This window comes from Oryzias latipes (assembly GCF_053564925.1).
Source record: "Oryzias latipes strain Hd-rR chromosome 1 unlocalized genomic scaffold, Olatipes_Hd-rR_3.1 chr1_Y".
Taxonomy (NCBI): Eukaryota; Metazoa; Chordata; class Actinopteri; order Beloniformes; family Adrianichthyidae; genus Oryzias; species Oryzias latipes.
The window spans coordinates 7,899,344-7,925,083 of record NW_027616335.1 but is presented as its reverse complement, the minus strand read 5'-3'; the positions used below and the strand labels follow the sequence as shown (position 1 = coordinate 7,925,083).

At 39.4% G+C, this 25,740-nt stretch overlaps 1 protein-coding gene across 1 annotated transcript; it reads left to right on the top strand.

Moving 5' to 3' along the window:
- Nucleotides 1-5,578: 5,578 nt before the first annotated feature.
- LOC101163299 (alkaline ceramidase 2) lies at nucleotides 5,579-19,581 on the top strand. Its single transcript, XM_004065884.5, has 6 exons — nucleotides 5,579-6,022; nucleotides 6,296-6,410; nucleotides 8,832-8,973; nucleotides 9,499-9,636; nucleotides 17,506-17,643; nucleotides 17,964-19,581. The coding sequence occupies exons 1-6, from the start codon at nucleotides 5,909-5,911 to the stop codon at nucleotides 18,148-18,150; spliced, it is 834 nt and encodes a 277-aa protein (XP_004065932.1). The 5' UTR covers nucleotides 5,579-5,908; the 3' UTR covers nucleotides 18,151-19,581.
- Nucleotides 19,582-25,740: the final 6,159 nt, after the last annotated feature.

Sequence of the window (25,740 nt, the reverse complement as noted above, 5' to 3'; positions counted from 1 at the left end):
TCTGATGTCACTTGTGCCAATTTTCCTGTTTGGTACATTGTTCGTACATTCCAGAATCCTAATCTGGTCTTGGTTTTAGTGCTCAAGACTTCCATCCTCCTGTCAGTGGGTTCCAAGGTTTGGCTTTTACCATTGTCATTCATACAAGTCTCTTGTTGTGACTCTGGAGGCCCCTTGCACTTTAGAGTGGTTTTTGATCTAGGTGCTGTTTCCGTAACCATCTTAGTTTTATAGGGCCGGGTGGTTAGCCCTGTGCCAAACCCCCAACCTGGAAGGCCAGTGGACTTATACTCTTTTGAAATGGTTGTAAACTGTAGTTTTGTTTTTTGTTTTGTTTTTTAATTTTTCTTTGTTTATTAATTATTTTTATAATGTATGTTGTATCTGTCTGCTTTTATCAACCGCATCTGAGTCTGAAATAAAGTGAATTATTATTATTATAATAACCATTTCAGCTAATTTCAAAGCAGTTTTTACTTTTCTCATATACTTCATTACAGAAAACAAAATACAGAGTTTCTTATGGTGAAACAACAAAATTTGGTGTACATTTTAAAAATCCATTCTTGTGAATAAAACACGTTTCCTAGAATCATCATTGAATAAATTGGCATGTCATACTGAGCATAGGTCTCTTTACAATAAAACCTAACCATTCATTGTTTAATTTTATTGCTGGAACTAGCATCCATTTGGATAACCAGTTTTATATATTGTCCCAAAATGTTGTGCCATACATACTCCAAAAAATGTTTTTGGGTGTATCAACACATTCTTAACCAAAGAAAAAGTTATTGTTTTGAAAACCAAATCGATTACAAAGGAAATCAGCTGAGGGATCTATGTCATTAAGAATCCTACAATAAATCTTTGAAGTTATGCAACTTCTGCTTACATGAAACATTGCTAATAGACATAGTTCTTTGTTAAATAAGCTTAGAATAATAGGGTTTTTAAAACTAGATTTTATGAGACCATAACCACTTACCGTAGGCAATGTAAAAACATGGCTGTAAGTTAGTTTTGCATAAATTAGATGCCATTTGTATTACTGCTGGAGGTATGGACTTAACTACTAAGTTGTATTGCTTTTTTTTGATTAGTTATGTTGAATTTAGACCATAATTACAGACCATATGCCCTTTTCTAACAAGTTTAAGAGTATAGATTCACGTTTATAATACATATCGAAAGTTTATTATTGGGGTGCTGTGAGGACTGATATTGGGTTTGTAAAGCATGTTCCAACATAATAATATCTGTTAATGAAATGAGGAAAGTTTTAGGGGAACCTTCTTCAGATCCAATTCATTTCTAAGTAACAATTCAATTCCACAGAATGTTATACAAAAGTTATTTTGTTCTATAAAACCAGATTTTATTTTGTATTTTTAAAAAATGCCTTAGCCAATTAATTTTCAATATGCCATTTTGACATTTAAAATCTATTGACTTTACACCCCCTTCTTCATACGCTTCTATAATAGTGTATTTTTAATGTAATATGTTTTCCCTTTCCAGGTGAAGTTATATTGCTTTGATTGTATCTTTGGATATGGATAAGGTGTAAAGTGGATAAAAAATTGCACTCCATTCTCACCAGGAAAATTCAACCAAGATATTTGTTTGAACCCAAGAGTTTTGGTGTGGTTTCTTGTAGGTCGTTTCTAATATTCACTTTACTTAGTTAGTTCAAAGTTATGTGCATTACTACACTTATTGTATTATTCATAGTATGTTATTTTAATAGATATGTTGTGAATAGCTGACAGATCAATAATAGTTACTAAGACTTAAGGAGGAAATTGATTGACAATAGTCAACAGCCAACCAGGATGCATTGCAGTGAAATAAAAAAGAAGTATCTTCTTTCTCTTTCGGCTTTTCCCATCAGGGGTCGCCACAGCGAATCATCCTTTTCCACCTCACTCTATCATGAACATCTTCTACCCTAACATTAGCCAACTTCATGTCCTCTGTTAAGACATCCATGTATCTCCTCTTTGGCCGTCCTCTTGCCCTCCTGCCAGGCAGCTCCATCTCCAACATCCTTCTACCAATATATCCACTATCCCTCCTCTGAACATGTCCAAACCATCTCAGTCTGGCTTCTCTGACTTTGTCCCTAACACAGGCAACATGAGCCGTCCCTCTGATGTACTCGTTCCTTATCCTGTCTAACCTGGTCACTCCTAAAGAGAACCTCAACATCTTCATCTCCGCCACCTCCATCTCAGCCTCTTGTCTCTGTCTCACTGCTACCGTCTCTAACCCATAGAGCAGAGCTGGTCTCACCACTGTCTTGTACACCTTTCCTTTGAGTCTTGCTGACACTCTTCTGTCACACAACACTCCTGACACTTTCCTCCACCCGCTCCAACCTGCCTGCACTCGCCTCTTCACCTCTTTTCCACACTCCCCATCACACTGAACTGTTGACCCCAAGTACTTAAACTCCTGCACCTTCTTCACCTCAGCCCCCTGTAACCTAACGCTTCTACCTTGATCCCTCTCGTTCAGACACATGTATTCTGTCTTACTATGACTGACCTTCATGCCTCTTCTTTCCAGAGCAAACCTCCACCTCTCTAGCTGTTCCTCCACCTGCTCTCTACTCTCACTGCAAATTACAATGTCATCTGCAAACATCATTGTCCAGGGAGATTCCTGTCTTACCTCGTCTGTCAGCCTGTCCATCAGCATAGCAAACAAAAAAGGACTCAAAGCTGATCCTTGGTGTAGTCCCACCTCCACCTTGAACTCCTCTGTCTGACCTACAGCACATCTCACCACCGTCATACTTCTCTCATACATGTCCTGAACTACTCTGACATACTTCTCTGCCACTCCAGACGACCTCATACAGTACCACAGCTCCTCCCTCGGCACCCTGTCTTACGCCTTCTCTAAATCTACAAACACACAATGCAGCTCCTTCTGACCTTCTCTGTACTTTTCCATCAACATTCTCAAAGCAAAAATGGCATCAGTGGTGCTCTTACGGGGCATGAAACCATACTGCTGCTCACAAATCTCCACCTTCTTCCTAAGCCTGGCTTCCACTACTCTTTCCCACAGCTTCATTGTGTGGCTCATCAACTTTATTCCTCTATAGTTGCTGCAGTTCTGCGTGTCACCCTTGTTCTTAAAGATCGGAACCAGAACGCTTCTCCTCCATTCCTCGGGCATCTTCTCACTCTCTAAAATCCTATTGAACAACCTCGTTAGAAATTCCACTGCTGTCTCTCCTAAGCACTTCCATACCTCCACAGGTACGTCATCAGGACCAACGGCCTTTCCGCTCTTCATCCTTTTCAGAGCCTTCCTAACCTCATCCTTTCCAATCTCTGCTACTTCCTGCTCCACAACAACCACATCTTCCTCCCTTCTTTCCCTGTCATTTTCCACGTTCATCAGCTCCTCAAAATACTCCTTCCATCTTTTCTGTACACTCTCCTGGGTTGTTAGCACCTTTCCATCTCTGTCCTTTATCACTCTTACCTGTTGCACGTCCTTCCCATCTCTGTCTCTCTGTCTGGCTAGTCTGTACAAGTCCTTCTCTCCTTCCTTTGTGTCTAACCTGTCATATAGCTCATCATAAGCTTTCTGTTTGGCCTTTGCCACCTCTCTCTTCACTCTACGCTGCGCTTCCTTGTACTCCTGTCTACCTTCCTCAGTCCTTTCTACATCCCACTTCTTTTTAGCCAACCTCTTCCTCTGGACGCATTCCTGTACTTCCTCATTCCACCACCAAGTCTCTTTACCGTCTTTCCTCTTTCCAGATGACACACCTAGCACCTTCCTACCTGTTTCCCTGATAATCTCTGCTGTAGTTTCCCAGTCCTCTGGAAGCTCATCCTGACCACCCAGGACCTGTCTCAACTTCTGCCTAAATTCCTCACAAGTTTCTTCATTCTGTAGCTTCCACCACTTGGTCTTCTTTTCTGTTTTCCCTCTCTTCTTCTTCCTGACCTCCAGAGTCATCTTACACACCACCATGCGGTGCTGTCTGGCTACACTCTCTCCTACTACCACTTTGCAGTCATTAACCTCTCTCAAATGACCTCGTCTGCATAGGATGTAGTCCACCTGAGTACTCCTACCTCCACTTCTGTATGTCACTCTATGTTCCTCTCTCTTCTGGAAGTAAGTGTTGACTACAGCCATTTCCATCCTCTTCGCAAAGTCCACCACCATCTGTCCTTCCAGATTCCTTTCCTTCACACCAAACCTGCCCATCACCTCCTCATCACCTCTGTTGCCCTCACCAACATGCCCATTAAAGTCTGCTCCAATAACAACTCTCTCTCCTCTGGGAAAACTCTCTATGACCTCATCCAACTCACTCCAGAATCTCTCCTTCACTTCTAACTCACAGCCAACCTGTGGCGCATACCCACTGACTACATTCACCATCACCCCTTCAATTTCCAACTTTAGGCTCATCATCCTGTCTGAGACTCTTTTCACCTCTAGAACCCTGTTTACAAACTCCCCCTTCAGAATCACTCCTACCCCGTTTCTCTTCCTATCAACACCATGATAGAACAGTTTGTATCCTCCTCCAATACTACGTGCCTTGCTGGCCTTCCACCTTGTCTCCTGCACACACAGTACATCTACCTTCCTTCTCTCCATCATGTCTGCCAGCTCTCTGCCTTTCCCTGTCATTGTGCCAACGTTAAGAGTCCCTATTCTCAAACCTATGTTCCTGCCTTTTCCCTTCTCTCTCTGGCCACGGACCCTTCTGCCTCCTCTGCCTCCTCTCTTTCTTCGACCAAAAAAAAATAAAAAAGAAGTATGCACTAAAAAAAATTAAAGAACATGTGTGACCAGGACAGGTAAATAGCAGTATAGCAAGGGACCAATATATGTGTTATAGTTGTTGAGCAAAGTGATTGATCTTCATGTGTCAATTGGTTTTGGATTCTTACTGGGTTTAAGGATTGTGGTAAATACCCCTTGTTTTATTGTGTTTGGTAAAATGAGTGCTGTAGAAATTTTATTTTAACATATCGTACATTAAATCTTTCAGATAGCCCAGTAGTAGAGGCTACTCGTTCTGAGTCTAACTTTATTTACTTTATGATTTGAATTTCAGTCTAAATCCTATTAGAAACTATTTAATTTGGAGAATTTGTTCTTTCATAGAGTCAAAGAGAGTTTGAGTTGTTGTTAACTTGGGCCATGGCAGATCCAGTATGGAAGATCTGATTAGAATTCTCATATTTCATTAAATTTTACATCAGATGGCCTTTCTAACTGCCCGCTAGATTGTGGCCCTTTGTGTCTGCATTAATACGGTCAGACTTGTTCATAAGTAATGCATTTAATTGGCTTTATGCGTAAATACCTAACAGAACACTGTGGCTCAGACACATTCAGAAATAGTTCTGATTGAGAGAGATGTAATGTTTGACGTTCTACTAATAAAGTTAGGGAAAAAATAAAAATAAATAAAGAGTCAGCAGCGCTAAGCATAAATGTAGATTTTAATACTAAAAATATATAAATGAATGAAAATAAGAAAGTGATTATTCAGCCGAAAAGAAGTTGAGAAAAAGAGTTCACTTCCGGGATAAACCGGAAATGCAAATTAGAGCGAATCATCTTGGCAGTGCAGTCTTTGACGGCCGAGCAGCTGTGAGAGGAGGAGGAGGCTTAGCGTCATGACTAGAAGGAGGCTTTGTCGAAGAGAGGACGGTCAGAAAATGCAGTCCATCAGCTGTTTCGGACACCAGCTCAGGCGTACAAAGCGCGTGGGGTCTCAGACACGGAATTCGATCGTTTAGTCACCGAGTTGATATCTTTGAATCCCTTATTTTTATGTGCCAAACCGCGCCGGAGGAGAGGAGTGCTGTATTTATCTGTCTGTTGTGGACACTCCATCAACAGAACTAGCCCAGACATGGGTAGTGTGAATGTGGTTTTCTGGGACCAGTTGCAGGCTGGCAGCTCCGAAGTGGACTGGTGTGAAGGCAATTACCTTATTTACCCCGGCATCGCAGAATTTTACAACACGGTCAGTTACAGTGAAAGTCTCACACCGAGACAACAATGATGCAATCTTGTTTACATCTTCTTCTTCATGATATTGTTCCGCCGTCTTGAAACTTTTCCATCCCACCTCAGTTGAAACTAACGTTGTTTTGCAGCTGTTTACGATCATTTTCACAGGCCCAGTCCCCCCCCCCATCCCCCGCATGACTGCACAGAATCAACACGTTTGCTGTCCTCTCCTCGCGCGCCGCTAGCGCGAGCTCTCCTCATGGCTCTTCTTTGTTTGTCATTCCAGATCAGCAACATACTGTTTTTCGTTTTGCCGCCGATCTTGATGTGCTTGTTCCGCCAATACGCCACGCATTTCAACAGTGGGATCTACCTCATCTGGATCCTACTGGTCGTTGTCGGTGGGTGACACTGACTAAATGAATGTCTTTACTGTCATCCAACACTAGTTAAAGGAGAAGTTGACATGTACGTTGACTTGTTGAAGGAGTCCAATATAGAGTCATGGTTGATGCTCAGTTTTCACATTGATTGATCTGGCAATTTACTAAACAACTAGTCAATCAACATCTATGGGTTCCTTCCTTTTTCGGGGTTAAATTGTGGTGGCCAGTGTTGACTTCAACACTGTGAGTGGCTGTCCTTCACAGTTGTTAACAAGTGATTATGTAACAATCTAACTGGCCCACTTGGAAACCTGCCTGTTTGGATGCAGAGGTTTGTCACACATTTTCTGCCTCTGGCACAGTTCTATGCTATCTGGATTCAGTGAATTCTGTTACAAACCACTGGATTTTAGTGGTTTTTACCCTGTATTTATGGAGAATTGCATTGTTCTAAGTAAATTCAAGTAGGTTACTTTAGTTTTTAAATCTGAAAGTCCCACTGCTGTCCTCTTTTGATCTATTGTAAAAGGATTCCCAGTGGTATTTTATGTTTGTCGTTTTCTCCAAAATAGTTTCTGCAGAGCAGCAGTTAGAAATTCACCTCCGTTGTTGTGGCCGGTACTGTTGGCCATGGTGTAAGCCTTCCACCACGATTTGAATGAAAAAATACTCAGAAATGTCTATCATGACAAAAATGCCACAAGAACACCAAATGTGGGTCGTTAAACTTTCGTTCACTGAAAGTTAACCGTAGTAGGTCGACCTTGATTAAAGAACATGCTTGTAACTGTCTTTTTCACCTGATAATTCTTTTGTCAAAATGATCAATTTTCCGTCTCCTTTCTAAAATGCCTTATTCTCTACCGTGAAGTGTGGCTGCACACTTCTCAAAGTTCTAAGGACCCTCCAGTTTTGTTGATAGAAGTCACTTCCTTTTCAGTCTTTAGATGACATTTCCACTGACTTTAATGGAAACAGTAGTCTATACTAAGAAGATGTACTTTCGAATAACTATTTTACTGTATTCATTTACTTTTCTGATTTATTTTTTAATCATATTTTAAAAATCTAATTTCTGGCTCCTATTGAATCAGACTCACAAGATGTAAACATGAGTTGCTGCTACAAGTACTGGATAGACAATTGGTTATAAAGTATACCTGGGGGGGTGGGGGGGTACTTTCTTTTAATTATCAGTTAATGTTATGGTATTCTCAAAAATCTGTGGATGCACAATTAAGTTTTTTTTTTTGAGTAAGAGATGTGGTATAGGTTTAAAGAACACGAAAACATGTTTATTTCACCTTCTGACAGTTAAAAAAAAATAGGCGTGAGACAAAAAAAACCCACAGATTATTTGCTTATTTAAACATTTTTGTCTAACTAATGGTAAATTAACATAGGAAAGTGAAGGAAATTCCTTTAACGCCTGTTAAAATGACAAGAGATTATGCTGATAATTTCATGTCTGCTGGATATTGATAACAGTGGGGCACTGACTGATCCATCCTGTGTCTGCGTTTGAGTACATCTCGTCTCTCCCTTAAGAGGCTGTGGTGCCTAAACTTCTGATGAACAGAAACAGATTAGATTCCGCCGTTCTTTCACAGAGATTAACAGACTGGTTTGGTTAAAGAAGATACTCTATCATTCTAAAACTTTTTACACAGAGTTTAATTGTCGAGACTTGTGCGGTAGATAAAGCATCGGCACAACATACTAAAGAGTTATTTCATGCAACCACAACTTTGAAGCTTGTAAAAGTTGCCTAAATCAGTTGATGCAATGTTTCAAAAGTGTAAGACTGTAGAAAATGGCACAAAAGAACAGTCTGGCTTCTTTATCATCACAGCGAATAAGCTCATTGGTCTCATTGGTTAGAAGATACAATACAACTTTGTCCCAGTTGTTCTCAAGCATGAGTAGAAAACCCTTTTTAGAGACAACATGGCTGCAGATGCATGCATAATAAACACCTGAAAAACCCATTTAAAGCCAAAAAAAGGTCAGGGATGTTGACGTTTGGTGACTGTTTTGAGTCCTTTGACTTTTTTTTTCATAATTGAAAAAGCTGTTCACTTCTTTTGTTCCTAATAAATATTCATGGAGGCTAAGGATTCTTCCCGTCTTTCACTGCAGAACTTTAAAATTGTTCGCTGTCTGACAGTTTTGTTTTTACTTTTGTTTTCTTTTAATCTGAAATTCAAAGGAAAAAAATCCACAGACAATACTTTTGTCATTTTTTTAAGTTATTTACACTTCTTTCCAGCCCAGATCCAAAACCTAATTGTCCTGTGGTTAAAAAAATATAAGTTCTGGCCTTTAAAAGACATTATGACATTCTCTTGTTTTGTAGCAGATAGTTCCTGATCATATTTTGATCAAACACGTTTCTGATCTCACAGACTAAATCTCCAGTGTCTCTCTTTCTCCCAGGAATAGGATCCACTTATTTCCACGCCACCCTCAGCTTCCTCGGTCAGATGCTGGACGAGCTGGCCATTTTATGGGTGCTCATGTGTGCCATCGCCATGTGGTTTCCTAAAAGATACCTGCCAAGGATCTTCAGGAGAGATCGGTATGCACACTTAAGTGATCTTTCTTTCTTTCATAATTAGTTGGGAGCCAAAAGATTTGGATATAAGTTTTTAAACATGTCGTTCCTGGAACTGATTAAAAAATAATCATAGACTAGAAGTGTTCTAATCTAGTTGTCTTTGTTTTGGGAAATACTGGACACATTTTTAAAGCAGAAGTAATAGCAGCTTTTGGTGTTTGAGTTTACTGTGGGTCAGTGGTTTGTCGCATGATGTCCCCACTGCCGTGACTCTAATAATAGACCTGTCAAGGATAGCTGACACCAGTAAATGGCTGCATCACATGTCGGTACTTCTTTTTTCATTGTCACCCAGCTGCGATGGCCGTTCCACCACCCCCCTTTGAAATGAATTTTTAGACTTGCTCAGTCTTTGCTGAGCTTTTTACTTAGTTTCTCAAAATTATGTTCTTTGGTTCAGTCCGGAAAGAGTCTTAAGTCATTCTCTTGTTTCTTCTGCATTTCTACAACAAGTTGTAAATATGTGTGTGCTGCCTCCCTGTGCAGGTCCCGCTTCAAATTGGTCATTGGTATCTTGTCGGGAATCACTACCGGGCTGGCCTTCGTGAAACCCGTCATCAACTCTCTGTCGCTGATGACTCTGGGCATCCCCTGCACGGTGCTGCTCATATCAGAGCTGAAAAGGTTTGTAGAGTTTGAAACAAGAGACTTTAAACTGATTAGAAAGCTGTTGTGTCCGCCAACACACCAACTCCACAGCAGAATATTTCACTCTCCATCTCTTGCAGCTCAATGGAACAAAACATATTAAATATATTTCCATTGGTTTTAATTATTAAAAAAAATGGGGCTGCAACCGATCATGGCTGATTCATGATCCGTATGGATCACTAGCCATGGTTCGCACACACGTGTCCAGTGGATTGCCACCGGGGAAATCTGTGATCTGTTGCACCGCTAAGTAAAAGGACAGTTTATGTGCTTTTTAGCAACCATCATGCTGCGATTATCCATCCATCCATTTTCTTAACCCGCTGGATCCCTTTTGGGCTCCCGGGGGTGCCGGAGCCTGTTCCGGTCACAGTTGGGTAAAGGCAGGGTACACCCTTCGTGTGTACCCGTCTACTGCGGGGTCTCACACACATACACATACACACACATACACACACCAATGGGCAATTTAGAAATACCTATTAACTTTTTGGACTGTGTTTCACTAACCTCTATTCCACCATGCCGCCCATTGCTAAATGTATTTATCTATTTATTTTGGTTGAGTGAGTCATCTTATATCTGTGCCAAATCAGAGGCTACGTCCACACAGCAGGGCTTAATGCTCAATTCCAATTTTTTGAAATTAGATTTTTTGCAAGGCCTTTTGTGATCTCCTGTGTGACCGTGAAATGACCCAGAAGGGACCCGCATACGCAGAAGAGTACTCAACGGTGAACGACGTCACTCGTTTGCGGATGTATTTTTATTTCTATTTTTTGCGTATGTGGCTAACGTTAACAATGGAATGTTATGTTCAATAAAGCTGGGGGGAAAAATGTTAACAATGGATGTCAACAATAGTGTTGTCAACAGCAGAGCTCTTTTTGTATTATTAAATTTATTTTCACAAAGGAGCCAGCACAATAACAATCTTCTCATTTGAAGAAGAAAATTATAAAGGAGGACAGCAAGGTTTTTGAACATGGTGTTTTGTGGAGCAGTGTTAGCAACGTCGGTACAGAGAAACATGTGGGTGCGGAGTCGCAGCCAGGAGTGGTGGAATACTGATGTGAGTGGCTTCACTGATACAGTTGCAAGAGTGTCTAGCCAGGCTGGTCGAGACAGCTTCGGGACCCGGGCTCTCCTCCTCGGGCTCCTCTTGGCCAAAGCAGCTGTCCAACAGTTCTAGTGGCTGAACGCTGGGCTTATCCCCCCAAATGCGGTCCAGCTCTTCGTAAAATGGACAGGTGATACGTTGATGGCCACTCAGTTTGTTCCAGTCTTTAACTTCCTTGTATTTGGCTCATAGGCTTTTTATTTTTCGCTGGCATTGGAGCCAGGATCGTCTTTTTCAAAAACCGCCTGGTTGCGATAAGAGCCCTCGAGTTTTGCCTGAATAGAGCTGTCACCCCGAATGTGAATCAAATTGGTGACCTCGCTTCCCTTCCACTGACTGGTCTCAGCAGCATCGTCCGCCATGGTTGATGTTTATGTTTTCGTTTCCGCCTACTTCAACGCAGAAGTATGACGTTTGAAGCGTATCAATGACGTACGGGTTGGATAAATGTGGCCTGGCCGTTCAGACGGAGGTCGCATTTCAAAAGATCGGATGCGTATCGGATTCAGGACCACATACCCAATTGGCCTGGGTCGCATTTGAAAAGATCAAAAGATGTGTCGTTCAGACTGTCATGAAAAGATCAGATTCAGGTTGCATAGGAGCAAAAAAAATCTGAATTGGGTTGTTTCAGCCTGCAGTGTGAACGTAGCCTGAGACCTCTTTTTTTTTTATTCCCGGATACAGAAGGTAAACCTTTTGAGTGAATTTATATATATATGTAGCACAACATATACAGGCTGCACGGTGGCGCAGTGGTTAGCGCTCTTGCCTCACAGAAAGAAGGCCCCTGGTTGAAACAGAACATCAATGGGGGACCTTTCTGTGTGCAGTTTGCATGTTCTCCCCGTGAATGCATGGGTTTTCTCTGGGGACTCCGGCTTCCCCCCACTGTCCAAAAACATGCTTCTTAGGTTAATTGGTCACTCCAAATTGTCCATAGGTGTGAATGTGAGTGCGCATGGGTGTGTGATATGTGTGACCCTGCGACAGACTGGCGACCTGTCCAGGGTGTCCCCTGCCTTCGCCCATAAGTGGCCGGGATAGGCTCCAGCAGCCCTATGACCCCGAAAGGGACAAACGGTAGAAGATGAATGAGCACAAAATACATTTATAGATGTTTTCTGTCAACATTTAAGTAGACAGAAACGAAAACACAGTTTTCGTTGGAGAGTTTTTAACATGTTCCAGGATTTTTCTCATTATGTATAAAATAATTTAAAATTAAAACTACATTTATAGGATTTCTTTATTCAAATCATGATGGATCAGGAGCAGATAAAAAGCCATAGTTTAAAAAAATCTAAGTTGTGATGCAACAACTGAAATAGGAGGGCCAAAGTCTCCCTGATCCACTCCAATTCTGATGCATCCGCTTGCAGACCCATATACTTCTTCATTGTCCAGGTACGAGCTAGCATCTGGCTCAAAACTGTACTTCTGGATAGCTCCGATATTGCTCGCCGTTTTGGTTGCACCACTAATGTTAGCTTGGGGTTGTAGTAAATATAGTTGGAGTGGAACTTTAAGCATGAATTACTTTACCTTTAAAGGAGCATGAATGTTTCTGCCAATATAGTGTCATATTAAAAAAAAATGGGGAAATGTTTGCACAGCCAGGCTTCTTTTTTAGAGCTTAATCGAGAGAATTACTAGAGAAGAGGCAGTATATTGTTATTTTTTTTTTTTAGGAAAAGCTTTTAAATGTTCTTTTTATCCTAAATCTACATAAATATAAAATAAATCTTACCACATTTAACCAATAGCTTTGTTTGTGAACTATGTGCTTTGAAGCTGTAAGATTTTTGTTTTGACTTTACGGTAGAAGTCAGTTTAGATCCTTTTCTTAAGACTCTATTTGCTATTGTTTTGGTATTATTAAATAAAATATTTAATAATAATATTAAATATATTATTATATAATTATATATTCATTATATTTAATATAATCACTATTAAATATAATAGTGATAATAGTGATAATGAATCAGCTCTTATAGTCATTAGTTGCCAACATAACAGAGGAGACTTTAAAGAAATGACTGCAGTGAGTCACCTTTGACCTTAAGCTTGTCCGTCTTTTCCAGGCAGAGCATCTTATTTTTCTAAAGAATGTTCCTGGAACCACTTTGCCCGCCCTTCTTTGTCTTTGCGAATGAATGTGTCAAATGTTTTTCTCCAAGTCTTGAGAGTGTATGATGTGTTTTTTTTCTGTTTCCTACAAGCCTTTACTCCCGTACCCTAAAACCTTAAGTCATCTATTGTTTAACTTGTGCATTATTCCTGACACGATGGCCTTGCTCGTCATCGTTTGAAGCTGGTTGTTTTTGTTCTTCTAAATGGGACACATTTCCTGTGTTCCTGACTGATTGACTTCCGCCCCCCAAAAGTACACAATATTTTGCTGTTGTTTGCTTTTTCACATCACGGACTCTTGGTTGCTTTTCAAGCGCCTTCCAGCTGAACAAAAACAGTGTTATGAATGTAAAGAAAAATATATCAAATAGAATAAAAATTTCCAAGTTTACCAAGCAAAGTACGTGGGAAATTTCTGCTATCATTTGTGGTTTCCATTCATCATTGTTTTTCATGTTTAGGTCATGGGGTCAGTAGTCCAAACGACCCCTACTTTTAATAGTCTCTTCCCAATCAGACACAATGCTTCACCACAGAGATTCGAATGAGTAGAATCTCCATTCTGAGTCCCCTTCCAAATTGTCTCCCTATAAATAACGGAGCCCCCCGCCTCCTTGTGAAGAAAACTTAATGTTGGCTTTGTGAATTTATGATCTGAACTGTTCCTTTCAGCCCAGCTCATGGCTGTGGGTGGGGGTAGGAACAGAGACTCTCCGGTAAATGGAGAGAGCCATTTTGACCTTTTTCTTGGACTTGGGGTTCCTTTTTCTAATCCCAGCTCTTTCACACACTCCAGTGAGAGGTGGAGGTCCGGGCTGGAGGAAGCCAGAGAACCATGTTATCTAAGAGCAACAAAGACGGGGTTCTAAGGCTTCGAAACCCAAACCCTTCTGCCACGAATAGACTGAATGACAAACAATAATTATAAGTCCATATCTGATTTATCGCTGGCAATGCAAACCAAACTCCTCCTCTGTTTGTTTTGCTCCCAAAAGCAGGCAATGAATCTCCTACTTCCAAAGCATACCTACCAAGAGACCCTAAGGGGCAGGCTCAAAAGCCCTTTCCAAATCTGCCAAACACATGTGAACTGTAAACTTTCAAGATCCTTATAGGATTTCTGCATTAAGAGAGCTCTGATCCACGGCCAAAACAGACATAATAGCGCTTCTCCTAAAAGTGAGGTATGGACCGTCCAACCAATACTGCATACACATTAAGCCAGGGCCAAGGAAGCTGAGAGCAGCTTGAATCCCCTGTCATTAAAACACACATCCTCCTTTTTAGTGAAGCGTGATGTTATAGAGATACATTAACCAAGATAGTCGTGCAACATCCTGAGATTTCAAAAACCTTTTAAGTGTAAAAATGGAAACATTGTCCTCAGTTTTTGCTGAAAACATGAAAGCTTTGTAACCAAACAAACAATAAAAAACATGTAGTCTAGCTGTCAAAACCCCAATTGTTTTTCCATCACATGGTTGGTGCGTTTTATTTCTGTTTCATCTTCCAAACCAGCATTTAGTCATTTAGTCAGCATTTATAAAACTTTAATAGTGGTTCCTGGTCCTGCTTCAGGGTTTTCTTCTGTGTATTCAGACTGTAAATTTGTCATGGATTATCGAGGGAAAGGAACTCTGGTTCACTATAAACGAATCAAATGTGTCCAGTCTGAATACAACCTTATTCAGACTGTGCTGCCACCACACCACCTGAACCCTGTCCAAGTCTGCTGGACTTATCAAATTCTATAAACCCACTGTGTTGATGGGTTTATTGTTCTCATTTTAACATAACAAGTCTCCCTGTAATTTCAACAAGTAATCTTTTTTTTTCTTTCTTCCCTTTTGCCCCATAAGACATCATCAGTGACAACAACTATAATCAAAACTGTGAGTCAGATGTTTTTCCAAAGGAAAAAAAATGAAAACAAGGCTCTTGTTTCATTTCTTTTAGTGCAGTGACAGGATTGGAGCTGTGCGTTCAAAGAAAAGTATCCGGACTCTCTTTAGCATTAGGAAGCAGAAAAGGTTTATTTTTTATGACGGGGAAAGTAGAAAGCTTGTTTTCCAATCAAATGCTGGGATTTTGAGATGCACTATAGACTACAGTATAGAATACAGTTTGAACCACTTGAAGGCGGGAAAACCTGTTTTAATGACCACACTGACAAAAACACAGCAGTTGATGGTTTTGCACGCACATCTAAAAATAACTTCATTGCGGTTTCTGTTTTACTTTGCAGAATACAGAACCTATTTTTCAAAGTAGAAACTTACCAGACCCACTTTTGTGTTTGCAGCCCGTTGTGTCCTAATTGTAGCCACATTTATTTAAAAAAAATAGCTAAAAAGGAAGCCTATTTAGATTTGATAGCAGATTTGTTTTTCAGAATTGAAGTGAAAAGTCTCCCATTTTTGTGAACCTTTTTAGGATATTCTATTGTAAATTAGCTATGCAGGTTATGTATTACTAGTTTTCTTATCTTTTTCAAATACACTGGTAAAGTAATTGCATTCTACTTAGTTCATTGTTTTTTATGCTAAAGTGAACTAAAAATATCTACTCACCAATGCTATTATATCATCCAAAGTTCACAATTTTCTGTCCTTTATTATTTCTTTGCATGATTATTTTAAATAAAAATCAAACTAATATAATAACAATGCTTCCTTTTCATGGTTTAGATTGAAATAGTTTTCCTAAGATTTGCAAAAATGATGACTTTAGCCTTTATTTTGCTTCCTTTACTGAAACCATAAATCTTCTCATTGTTTCTTATCAGAGGCGTGTCTGTAATTTCTGACTGAATTTTATAATTCAGTGCTGATTTTTTAGCAGGAAGGGATGTTGATTGACCTACAGGCAGAAGCTATAAGGAATTTAAGGCGGAATGACTTGAATGCCTGGACTGCAGACTGAAACCTCACGTTGCTCTATGACGACCGTCTACAACAGCTTAACGACCCGCTTCCTTTCATTTCCAGACTTCCTGCTACTAAGGAGAAGCAGCGACACTTTTCCTGCCCCCTTTCTGGATTGGTTATGTAATCCGGTTTAGGAGTTCATCTCACTAGGACATTTATTGTAATGGAGCTAAGGTTTTAGGAATCTAATGCTATCACTTCCAGTTCTTTTCATTAAACCCACTGTGAATATTAACATCTGAAGACTTTTGCTGTTTGTGTTGCTGCTGCAGCTCACTGACATAGAAGCTAAATCGATTAGAAGTTGTTGTGATCTCCGCCCTGCTTTGCTGAACTTTGTAGGTTAGTTTTGTTAGAAGTTAAAATTTCTTTGCTGGGATTGTGTACTTGTGCAACTCTCCCGCAATATTGCTAACTTTTTTCCCCCCCAGAGTATCCAATTACCAGAAAGTCAAAAGTTATTGGGTTAAAGGTATCTGGAGCTTGTTTTTCCTGTTTTAAGATTTGAACTTTTACTTTTTTTCTATTCGGTTTTGGGGAAAAAAGCAAGTTTTCCTACAAATAGCAGATTGTAATAGGCGGCCTGTGTCATTTAAACAGTTAAGGGTGCTTTTTTAAGTCATTTTGTTGACAACAAAGAGTTGGTTGGTGATTTTGTGTTGTGTGAAAGGTTTTTAAAATTTTCTTCAAAATTCACCTAAAGCTTTTTTAGGACTTTTTTAGGACTCCGACCCGTAGAATTGGAAAAAAACATAAAACATTAACACCATTTTTTCTTTGAAGACATGGCAAAAATGTTACTTTGCATAGATTCAAATTCAACCACAGAGGTCAGCATTTCTGATTTTTTTCAGTATTTACAATTTTTTAAAATTAGGCTATAATTGGATTTTAAATAAAAGCTAAAGAAGTCATTTTGGAGCACAGAAGAGTCATTGCTGCCAAGTTCAATAAATGAATTGAATGTTGTTTTTTTTCCCTCAGTTTGTAAAGGTCATTAAGAAATCTGTTTTCCAGAAGAAATCAGCAGACAAAACAGTGAGAGTCTGTTGGAACGGGCAGTTTTCTTTATCACTGAAAAACTGTGCAGGCTGTGAGCTCGAGGCTCTTCCTTGTAGCTGAAGAAAGCTCGCTGTGTCGTGCAGCTCAAGTCCTCCTGGAACTTCAAGGTGAAATGGTGCGACTTCATCAGATGCACGGTCTGAAGGGAAGGTGACACCTTGTCAGAACGAACGCAGCTCTGCATGACTGTTTACCTCAACTGCAGTCGGTAAGGAGGACAACACTAAGAATAGCTTATCAGCGGCCCTCTGGATTAGCATATCTTTGTAGGTCAGCGGGGTGTTGATTTATGGAACACTCTGCATACAGAGTCTGTCAAACATTTAAGTGATGCTGTTTTCCAGGGAGGTCTGGGTGTTGTGTAGCTTCAAAAAACCTGAAAGGTGAGAGATTAAAGGTGCAAATCCTGGATTATTGTTGGATATCTGTCTGAATTCTTTCATCTTCAAATTGGTAACATAAAAAGTTTGTGTTCATATATCAACCAGTGGAAATAAGGCACTTTACTCTTCATTTTCTGGTGGTATAACTTAGGGAAAAAAAGTACAACTTGTGCGTATATTTTGTCAAGTTTCTTCTGTTTCTTTGTCTGGGCAGGTGTGAAAACCCACGTGTGTTCAAGCTGGGCTTGATCTCGGGGACCTGGTGGGCACTGGCTCTACTCTGCTGGATCAGCGACAGGATATTCTGTGAAATGTGGTCATCTGTTAACTTCCCCTATTTGCACTGCGCCTGGTACGCTCAAAGTCTGCTGGGAGAAATTGTTCTGGCAGAAACATCTGAACAACTCGCTAGTACACATGATTTGTTTGGCTGTATTTGAATTTTGGTACTCTTCTGGAAATGCTGGTTTATTTCTAAAGCATGTGAAATATATGGATTGTTCCAAACATGTTACTTTTTTTGTTTTAAATATTGGGAGGTTTCAGTTTCTATTCAGGAAAACATTTCGACATCAGTGTAGACAAAAAAAATGTAACCCCCTCCTTGATTTTTATGTAATTTTTGTTCCCTTGTGGCTTTCTACATTTCTGATGATTCTCTTTCCCTCACAGGCACATCCTCATTTGCCTGGCGTCCTACTTGGGTTGCGTTTGTTTCGCATACTTTGATGTTGCCACAGAAGCACCGGAGCGAGGCCCCGTCATCATGTTCTGGCCAAATGAGAAGTGGGCTTTCATCGGCGTGCCATACGTTTCCTTCCTCTGCGTCCATAAGAAGCCAGTCGTCAAGGTCACCTAAACACGGCCAGGGTTGGACTTTTTTGACCACTTCAACAGCAGCGAGACACCAAAGCACCTGTTGGAGCCGTGCGTCCTCCACTGCTGCTTTCATGGTTTCAGGACATCTACGATGGTCCACTGTCAGCTAAACATGAAAAGATCCCTGCCCTCATCTGGGCTTGTGTCATATTGGTCTGAAATGAAGCACCAAGTCTGTTACATTTATTAACTATATAACAGGGTTGCACTTTAAAATGGTGTCAAAGGTTAAAAAACTCCTTTACAGTGTTATTCACCAGCTCTCAGGCTTTACATGAGAAATCATGGAATCTCTATTGAGTATTCCTGTTATGCATTTACTCCTTTGTGAAGCACAGATTTAGCACACTTTGTGATCACCAGAAATGTTCAGTACAAGCTTTAAAATATCAGCACCTCATTGATCCAGTTTTGTTTAAATCCCCAAAACTGGTGCACTGGAATCATTTCTTGTATTTGAGGCTTGACTCACTATTAAGCCAATTATGCAAATCTGTGAATTTATAGATTTATTTCGATGTTCCTCCAAAGCCTTAAGATCACATGCAACTGCCCTTAACGATAGCATTTTTGTCTTTCTTTCTTCCGTTGAAGATGTACTTTCAGCAACTGTGATTATTGAATGTGAGAAAACATGCTTTAATATATTTCAGTGTATATTTTTAGCAACATAATACTTTCTGAACACAGAAATGTTTTCCTTTTTTTTTCTAAATGATGTGGTACTTTGTGGTTGATGCCTAAAATGAACCTTTAGAAATGTAATTTTTTTATAAACATGTAAAATACATTACTTTGATTAGTACAAAGCCTTTATTCCTTTATCTGTCTTAGTTATTTTATTTTTATTTCTTTTTTATTACCGGTAATTCTTCAGTTTATGAATAAATATTCAAAAGTCTTCACCAAACAATATAAGAAGGGACTGCATAAATTTTATAAACTTACATTTTTTTTATTAATTGCTTTACATTCAACAAAGCAAGTCTAACACCTGCTCATTGATGAAAGTCATAGGTATATGAAGCAGCTGAGGAACTAATGGGTAGTTAGTGCAACAAACACGTTAGAATTTAGATGATTTCATGTCCAATGCCTTTGCATTATGTGTCATAGCATGTCAACCTGTTTAGAATATCTTTGTAATCAAAACAAATATTTCTTGTGAGACGTGAATCAATGTGACTTTAAAGGCTTTGGTATAGAAAAGCTTTTTCCCTAACATTGTGTTGACATTGGGCCTCAGGTATTATATTTCCTAACATCTATTTCTCTAGCAATGTTGAAAGTACTCATGATTTGCACAGAAATATTTATTTTTCATAAGTTAGGCTCTTTTGTATACAGATATTTGTAAAAGTATGGACGTTTTGATATTATATTTTGTTCAATAAATGTATCCAATAGCAAATGTTTCTTTTTCTTATTCTATGAATAAAGATGCAGGTACCTTTTGCTGCCACCAGGGGGCAATATAATCACATTTTCATATAGTTCCAAATACTGAACTGCAGTTGGTGCTTTTGAATTTAGCCATGGTCGGCTGCAGACAGTTAGATACTAAGTTTTATTGACTATTGCAGCAAAATCACAGACTGATTAATAACTATTGCGTAGATGTATCTAACTTTAGTGAATATTCGGCAATCTTATTACTAAAATGAAGCTTAGCCAGCCTGATTTTTTTTTATCTGCTCTATTATATTTCAAAAGATATTTGGCTTTCTACAGAAGAAAAAAAACACAGCAAGACGGCCACAGTTCAAGTCCTGGCTGGGGGACCTGGAACAGAACATCAATGGGGGACCTTTCTGTGTGGACTTTGCATGTTCTCCCCGTGCATGCGTGGGTTCTCTCCGGGATCTCCGGCTTCCTCCCACCGTCCAAAAACATGTTTGATAGGTCATTTGGCAACTCTAAATTGTCCATAGGTGTAAGAGTGCGTGGGTGTGTGATTGTGGACATTCTACCCTGCGACAGACTGGCGACCTGTCCAGGGTGTTCCCTGCCTTCGCCCACAAGTGGCCGGGATAGGCTCTGACAGCCCCGTGACCCTAAAGGGAAAAACGGAATAGAAAATGAATGAATGAATGAATACAGAAGAAAAAAATCTCAACTTAAATCCAGAAAGTGCATAACTTTTATTTTATCTCTTTTTTTGACAAAAAGTTTATCAGTCTTAAATTTAGACACAGTTTTCATAGTTAAGATGTAATTCTTGACCTTTGAGGAGCCCTGCAGATAAATTGGCTCATTTTATTTGCTGATTATGCAGTAGATTTGTATTAAATTTGCAGAACTAAACAAAGCAAACTGGAACATCAGTTTTGCTTTGTTGGTGGAAACATCAGTTGCAAAGCTGCAGCAAAACATCTGACTGGTTTGGTCAAAATAATAACAATAGTAATAGTTTTCTGAAAAGAGAATTCACAAATCGTGGCTTTTTTGTCATTTGCATGTTTGTTTTTTGGCAGAATGTGTTAAAAAACAAGAATTAGGCTCAGGCACCAATTCGAGCACAGGGTATGTCTCTCAACTGGAATGATAACGCCGTGTGGTCCCCCTCAAGGAGCTGGAGGAAGTGGCTGGGGACGTGGGAGTCTGCTGGGCATCTTTGCTTAGACTGCTGTCTCCACAACCCGGTCCCCGAATGAGCAGAAGAAGATGGATGGATGGATGTCAGAATTGGCCAAAAAAGCGTACACTCTGAGTTAATTTTTAGTCATAAAGATGTGGATGTTAACTAGTTTTAAAAAAAGATTTACCTAAACAAACATAGCTTGTCTGAACAACATGATTGAACATTTTTCCTAAAAAAATAGGAAATTATTAAAAAGAGTTAAAACAAACAACTGACGAAAAACCTCCATAATTGAACAAACAAACCTGTGCTATCCTTGGCACTTTAACATTGGGAGTTGGGTTATCTAGACCCACTAGTCAGTGCTCTGAGCCCTTTTTCTTCAATGATTTGTGAAGCTCACTGGTGTCCATGGATTACATGAAATCTTCCACCTTTATCCACCTTTGTCATGGTAGGAATAACATGTCAAAGTAAGGGTGGGGTCATCTAAGATAGCACAAGGGTTAAAAACATTAATTTGTTGCTCATTTGTCTGCTCATTTTTGTCCAAAGTTGTGTTTTTTTTACATATGGCAATTATTAATAGTAACCTTATATTTGCTCTAAATAATATTATTTGGCATTTTTCATTAAATATAGAAATAAATGAAAAAGAGAAAAACAAAAACCACTTGTAATTTTCAAAAACAGTTTCTTTAATGTAGTGTGATGTACTGTAGTTTAATTTGTCACTTTTGCCTATTTTAATGCAATATTGTTTTATTTTTTTTACATATGGGATCGACTAGTCGTTACCTCAACTCAGGAATTAAAATACAAAATTCCCTCCATAAAACGGGATTAGTGTTTAATTTTCAATTGTAGGCACCTCACTTCCCCCTATCGCTATGCAGCTTAGTTTACTTCTGCATGCTGATTGGACCAACAAAAGCACACAGTCGGCCCTCCTTCTGGAATTTTCCATACATGACTGCCACAGACCAGATGCTAACAGGTTTGTGATCGTTTATGTGAATTTCTGCTGCAGACAGTGATGTTAGCTTAACATCATTCATGCTGTAAATGTGGCGCTAACGTTTGTTTAATCTTCAGACAGAATCTTCGTAGAAAACTTCACAGATAAAATGTGGGATTTTATGACATGTTTTTCTTTTTAGCCAGGAAAAAAATGTAATAATAGATGCCATAAAAGTATTTATAAGTTGTTGTTTTTTTTGTAGGAGAGCAGTGAACTTAATTAAAATTTTAATCTTAAAGTTTTTTTGTTCTTGTTTTGTTTTTCAGGTGCAGTTATTTTGGCCTTTCCTGAAGGACTATAGTTGATAAATATGATTAAACCAGTGTGTGGCCTAAATCAGGTTAAGGTGAACTGTGACATCATCAGATATGACATCATTACAATCTGATTACACTTAATTAAATTGATGTCACAATGAGTCACAATGATGACATTAGACACATCATTGATGTCATATTAATATTGTGACATCATTACATGTAATCCAGTGTCAGAATTTGACAGAATGACATCCTCTGATAATAGTTAAAATTCTACATATAGACCTTCTGGAAATCAATAAAAAAACATTTTTTTTATAGGTGCACGCGCAATCCCTCACACGAACAAAGAAAAACATGGAGCCAACAAATGCACATTGCTACAAAGACATATATGGCAATGTCCTGTTACATATATGTCGCAAAAATGAAGGAGCACATTATAGACCAAGGCGGGTGGCACCTGGAGCAGGGGTTCAGTTGACAAGGAAAAAGTTTTCTGATGAAGAGCCTTGTTCTGAGAAGGAACATCAACAGGGCCCAAAGGAATTCCTTCATCAAGAGAAACTCGATGACACCAAGAGAAAGAGAGACAGTGGTGTCATGAAAGGGGGAATGGGAAAGACAAAACAACCCTTTCAGCTAAACTTGTCAAAACCTCCAACTAAACAAACTAAAAGGGATGCGACAATTCAAACAAGTTGTGGAACTGTCACCAGAGCAGAGCACAGAATACAAACGGTGGTACACAAGAGACCTACCCCTGTTAGGGACCCGTATCAACTGCCTTCCGTACAGTACGGAAATCCAGCCCGCACTTCCTATAACCATAGAAAGCTCACATATCTACAAACCAGCTCCACTGGCAAAGACCCAAAAGTGTCGGTAACAGGAATGAGTCAGGACACGTCACCTCTGGTGTGTATAGGGAAAAGAATAACTCTGGCGGACCCTGCTACAAAACCACCCAACCGGCTTTCTATCTTGGCATCCATGAAGCGGGCAGGGAACCTTAAAAAATTAGCTAAATAAATGTACCGTTTTTAGTTGTAGGCCAGTTAGGATAGTAAGTTTAGACATTATTATTAGAAAAGTAAAAAAAAAAAAAAAGGAGAAAAAATATAGGGGATCGCGGTGTTAGAGCATAAAAAGTAGGAAGGACTAAAGTGAATGAAATCATCAAATTGGTTTCTTGACATAATCCATTATGAAAAACAAGTCATTTTTGTATTGATTGTAGGTTTAGTTTTCAATGCAAAAATAATGTGTGATCAAAAAGTAGGAAGGGGTAGAATTAAAAACAGACAAAATCTAGTTGCTGGAAGTTTTTAATTCTTTTTTTTAAGTTCATTAGTATTATTTCAACAACTTGTCATGTCCAACAGCTGAGAAAAATTTAAAAGCTTCGCGATATAACATCAGACATGGGTCTAGTTTGCAAAACCGGAGTTTGGAGTCATTATTGTCAAATCTCTAGGGGAAGTTTGTTCTAGTGCGAGGCCTGCAAATGCCCAAAATAAAGCAAGAATGACATATTTACATCTAAATATGTCATTGAATCAGAATCCGAATTACTTTATTGATCCCACACGTGGGAAATTTGTTTGTTACCATAGCAACTGACAGCAGAGGGAAAAAAAAAGACTAAGAACAATATAAAAAACAAGAACAAAGAAAATGTAGCATAAATGCAAACAACAAGGTAGTATAATTTAAAAATCTATTTACATAACAGTGAAGGTAAAAAGATGTGCAAAAGAAATGTTCAAAATGGAAAAATAAATAAATAGGTAATAAAAAAATGTGCAACGGTTATTACAGGGTTATTGTATTGGGTATGAAGGATTTGTGGTACCGGGCAGTCTGGAGCGGAGCTGTCTGAGCCTCTTAGAGAAGGAGCTCTGCTGTTTGTCCAGAACAGGGTGGAGAGGATGCTCTGGGTTGTCCATGATTGAAAGGAGTCTGTTCAGTGACCTCCTATCCATCACTGCTTCAAATGTTTCCTGTTTGCAGCCAATGACAGAACCCGCCTTCCTGATCAGCTTGTTCAGTCTGTTGGCGTCACTGACTGCAATGCTGCTTCCCCAGCAGACCACAGAGGAGAACAAGGTGCTGCTACCACAGACTAGTAGAAAATCCCCAGCATCTTGCTGCACACGTTGAGTATGAGTAGAATGAGTAGAATCTCCATTCTGAGTCCCCTTCCAAATTGTCTCCCTATAAAGGGAGACCCCCGCCTCCTTGTGAAGAAAACTTAATGTTGGCTTTGTGAATCTATGATCTGAACTGTTCCTTTCAACCCAGCTCATGGCTGCAGGTGGGGGTAGGAACAGAGACGCTCCAGTAAATGGAGAGAGGAATTTTTACCTTTTTCTTGGACTTGGACTTGGACTTAGGGTTACTTTGGTGAGTTTTCAGGTATGTTACAGGCCTCAAAAAGGTGACTCTTGTCGGAAGAATAAAAAGAACAAAACTGATAATAAACATTACAGATACAATAGGGTCCTTGCACTCCGTGCTCGGGCCCTAATAATAAACATTATAAATACAATAGGGTCCTTGAACTTCGTGCGTGGGCCCTAACAAACATTACAAATACATTATGGTCCTTGCACTACGTGCTTTGGCCCTAACTATGTCAAATAGAGCATAAAATACCCAAGTATACCAAGCCAAGTAAATGGTACATTTCTGAGAGTGGAATTTTGACCTTTTTCTTGGACTTAGGGTTCCTTTTTCTAATCCCAGCTCTTTCATACACTCCAGTGAGAGGTGGAGGTCCGGGCTGGAGGAAACCATAGAAGCATATTATCTAAGAGCAACGAAGACAGGATTCCAAACCCTTCTGCCACGAATAGACTGAATGACAAACAATAATTATAAGTCCATATCTGATTTATCGCTGGCAATGCAAACCAAACTCCTCCTCTGTTTGTTTTGCTCCCAAAAGCAGGCAATGAATCTCCTACTTCCAAAGCATACCTACCAAGAAACCCTAAGGGGCAGGCTCAAAAAGCCTTTTCAAATCTGCCAAACACATGTGAACTGTAAACTTTCAAGATCCTTATAGGATTTCTGCATTAAGAGAGCTCTGATCCACGGCCAAAACAGACATAATAGCGCTTCTCCTAAAAGTGAGGTATGGACCGTCCAACCAATACTGCATACACATTAAGCCAGGGCCAGGAAGCTGAGAGCAGCTTGAATCCCCTGTCATTAAAACACACATCCTCCTTTTTAGTGAAACGTGATGTTATAGAGATACATTAACCAAGATAGTCGTGCAACATCCTGAGATTTCAAAAACCTTTTAAGTGTAAAAATGGAAACATTGTCCTCAGTTTTTGCTGAAAACATGAAAGCTTTCTACCCAAACAAACAATAAAAAACATGTAGTCTAGCTGTCAAAACCCCAATTGTTTTTCCATCACATGGTTGGTGCGTTTTATTTCTGTTTTATCTTCCAAACCAGCATTTAGTCATTTAGTCATCATTTATAAAACTTTAAAAGTGGTTTCTGGTCCTGCTTCAGGGTTTTCTTCTGTGTATTCAGACTGGAAATTTGTCATGGATTATCGAGGGAAAGGAACTCTGGTTCACTATAAACGAATCAAATGTGTCCAGTCTGAATACAACCTTATTCAGACTGTGCTGCCACCACACCACCTGAACCCTGTCCAAGTCTGCTGGACTTATCAAATTCTATAA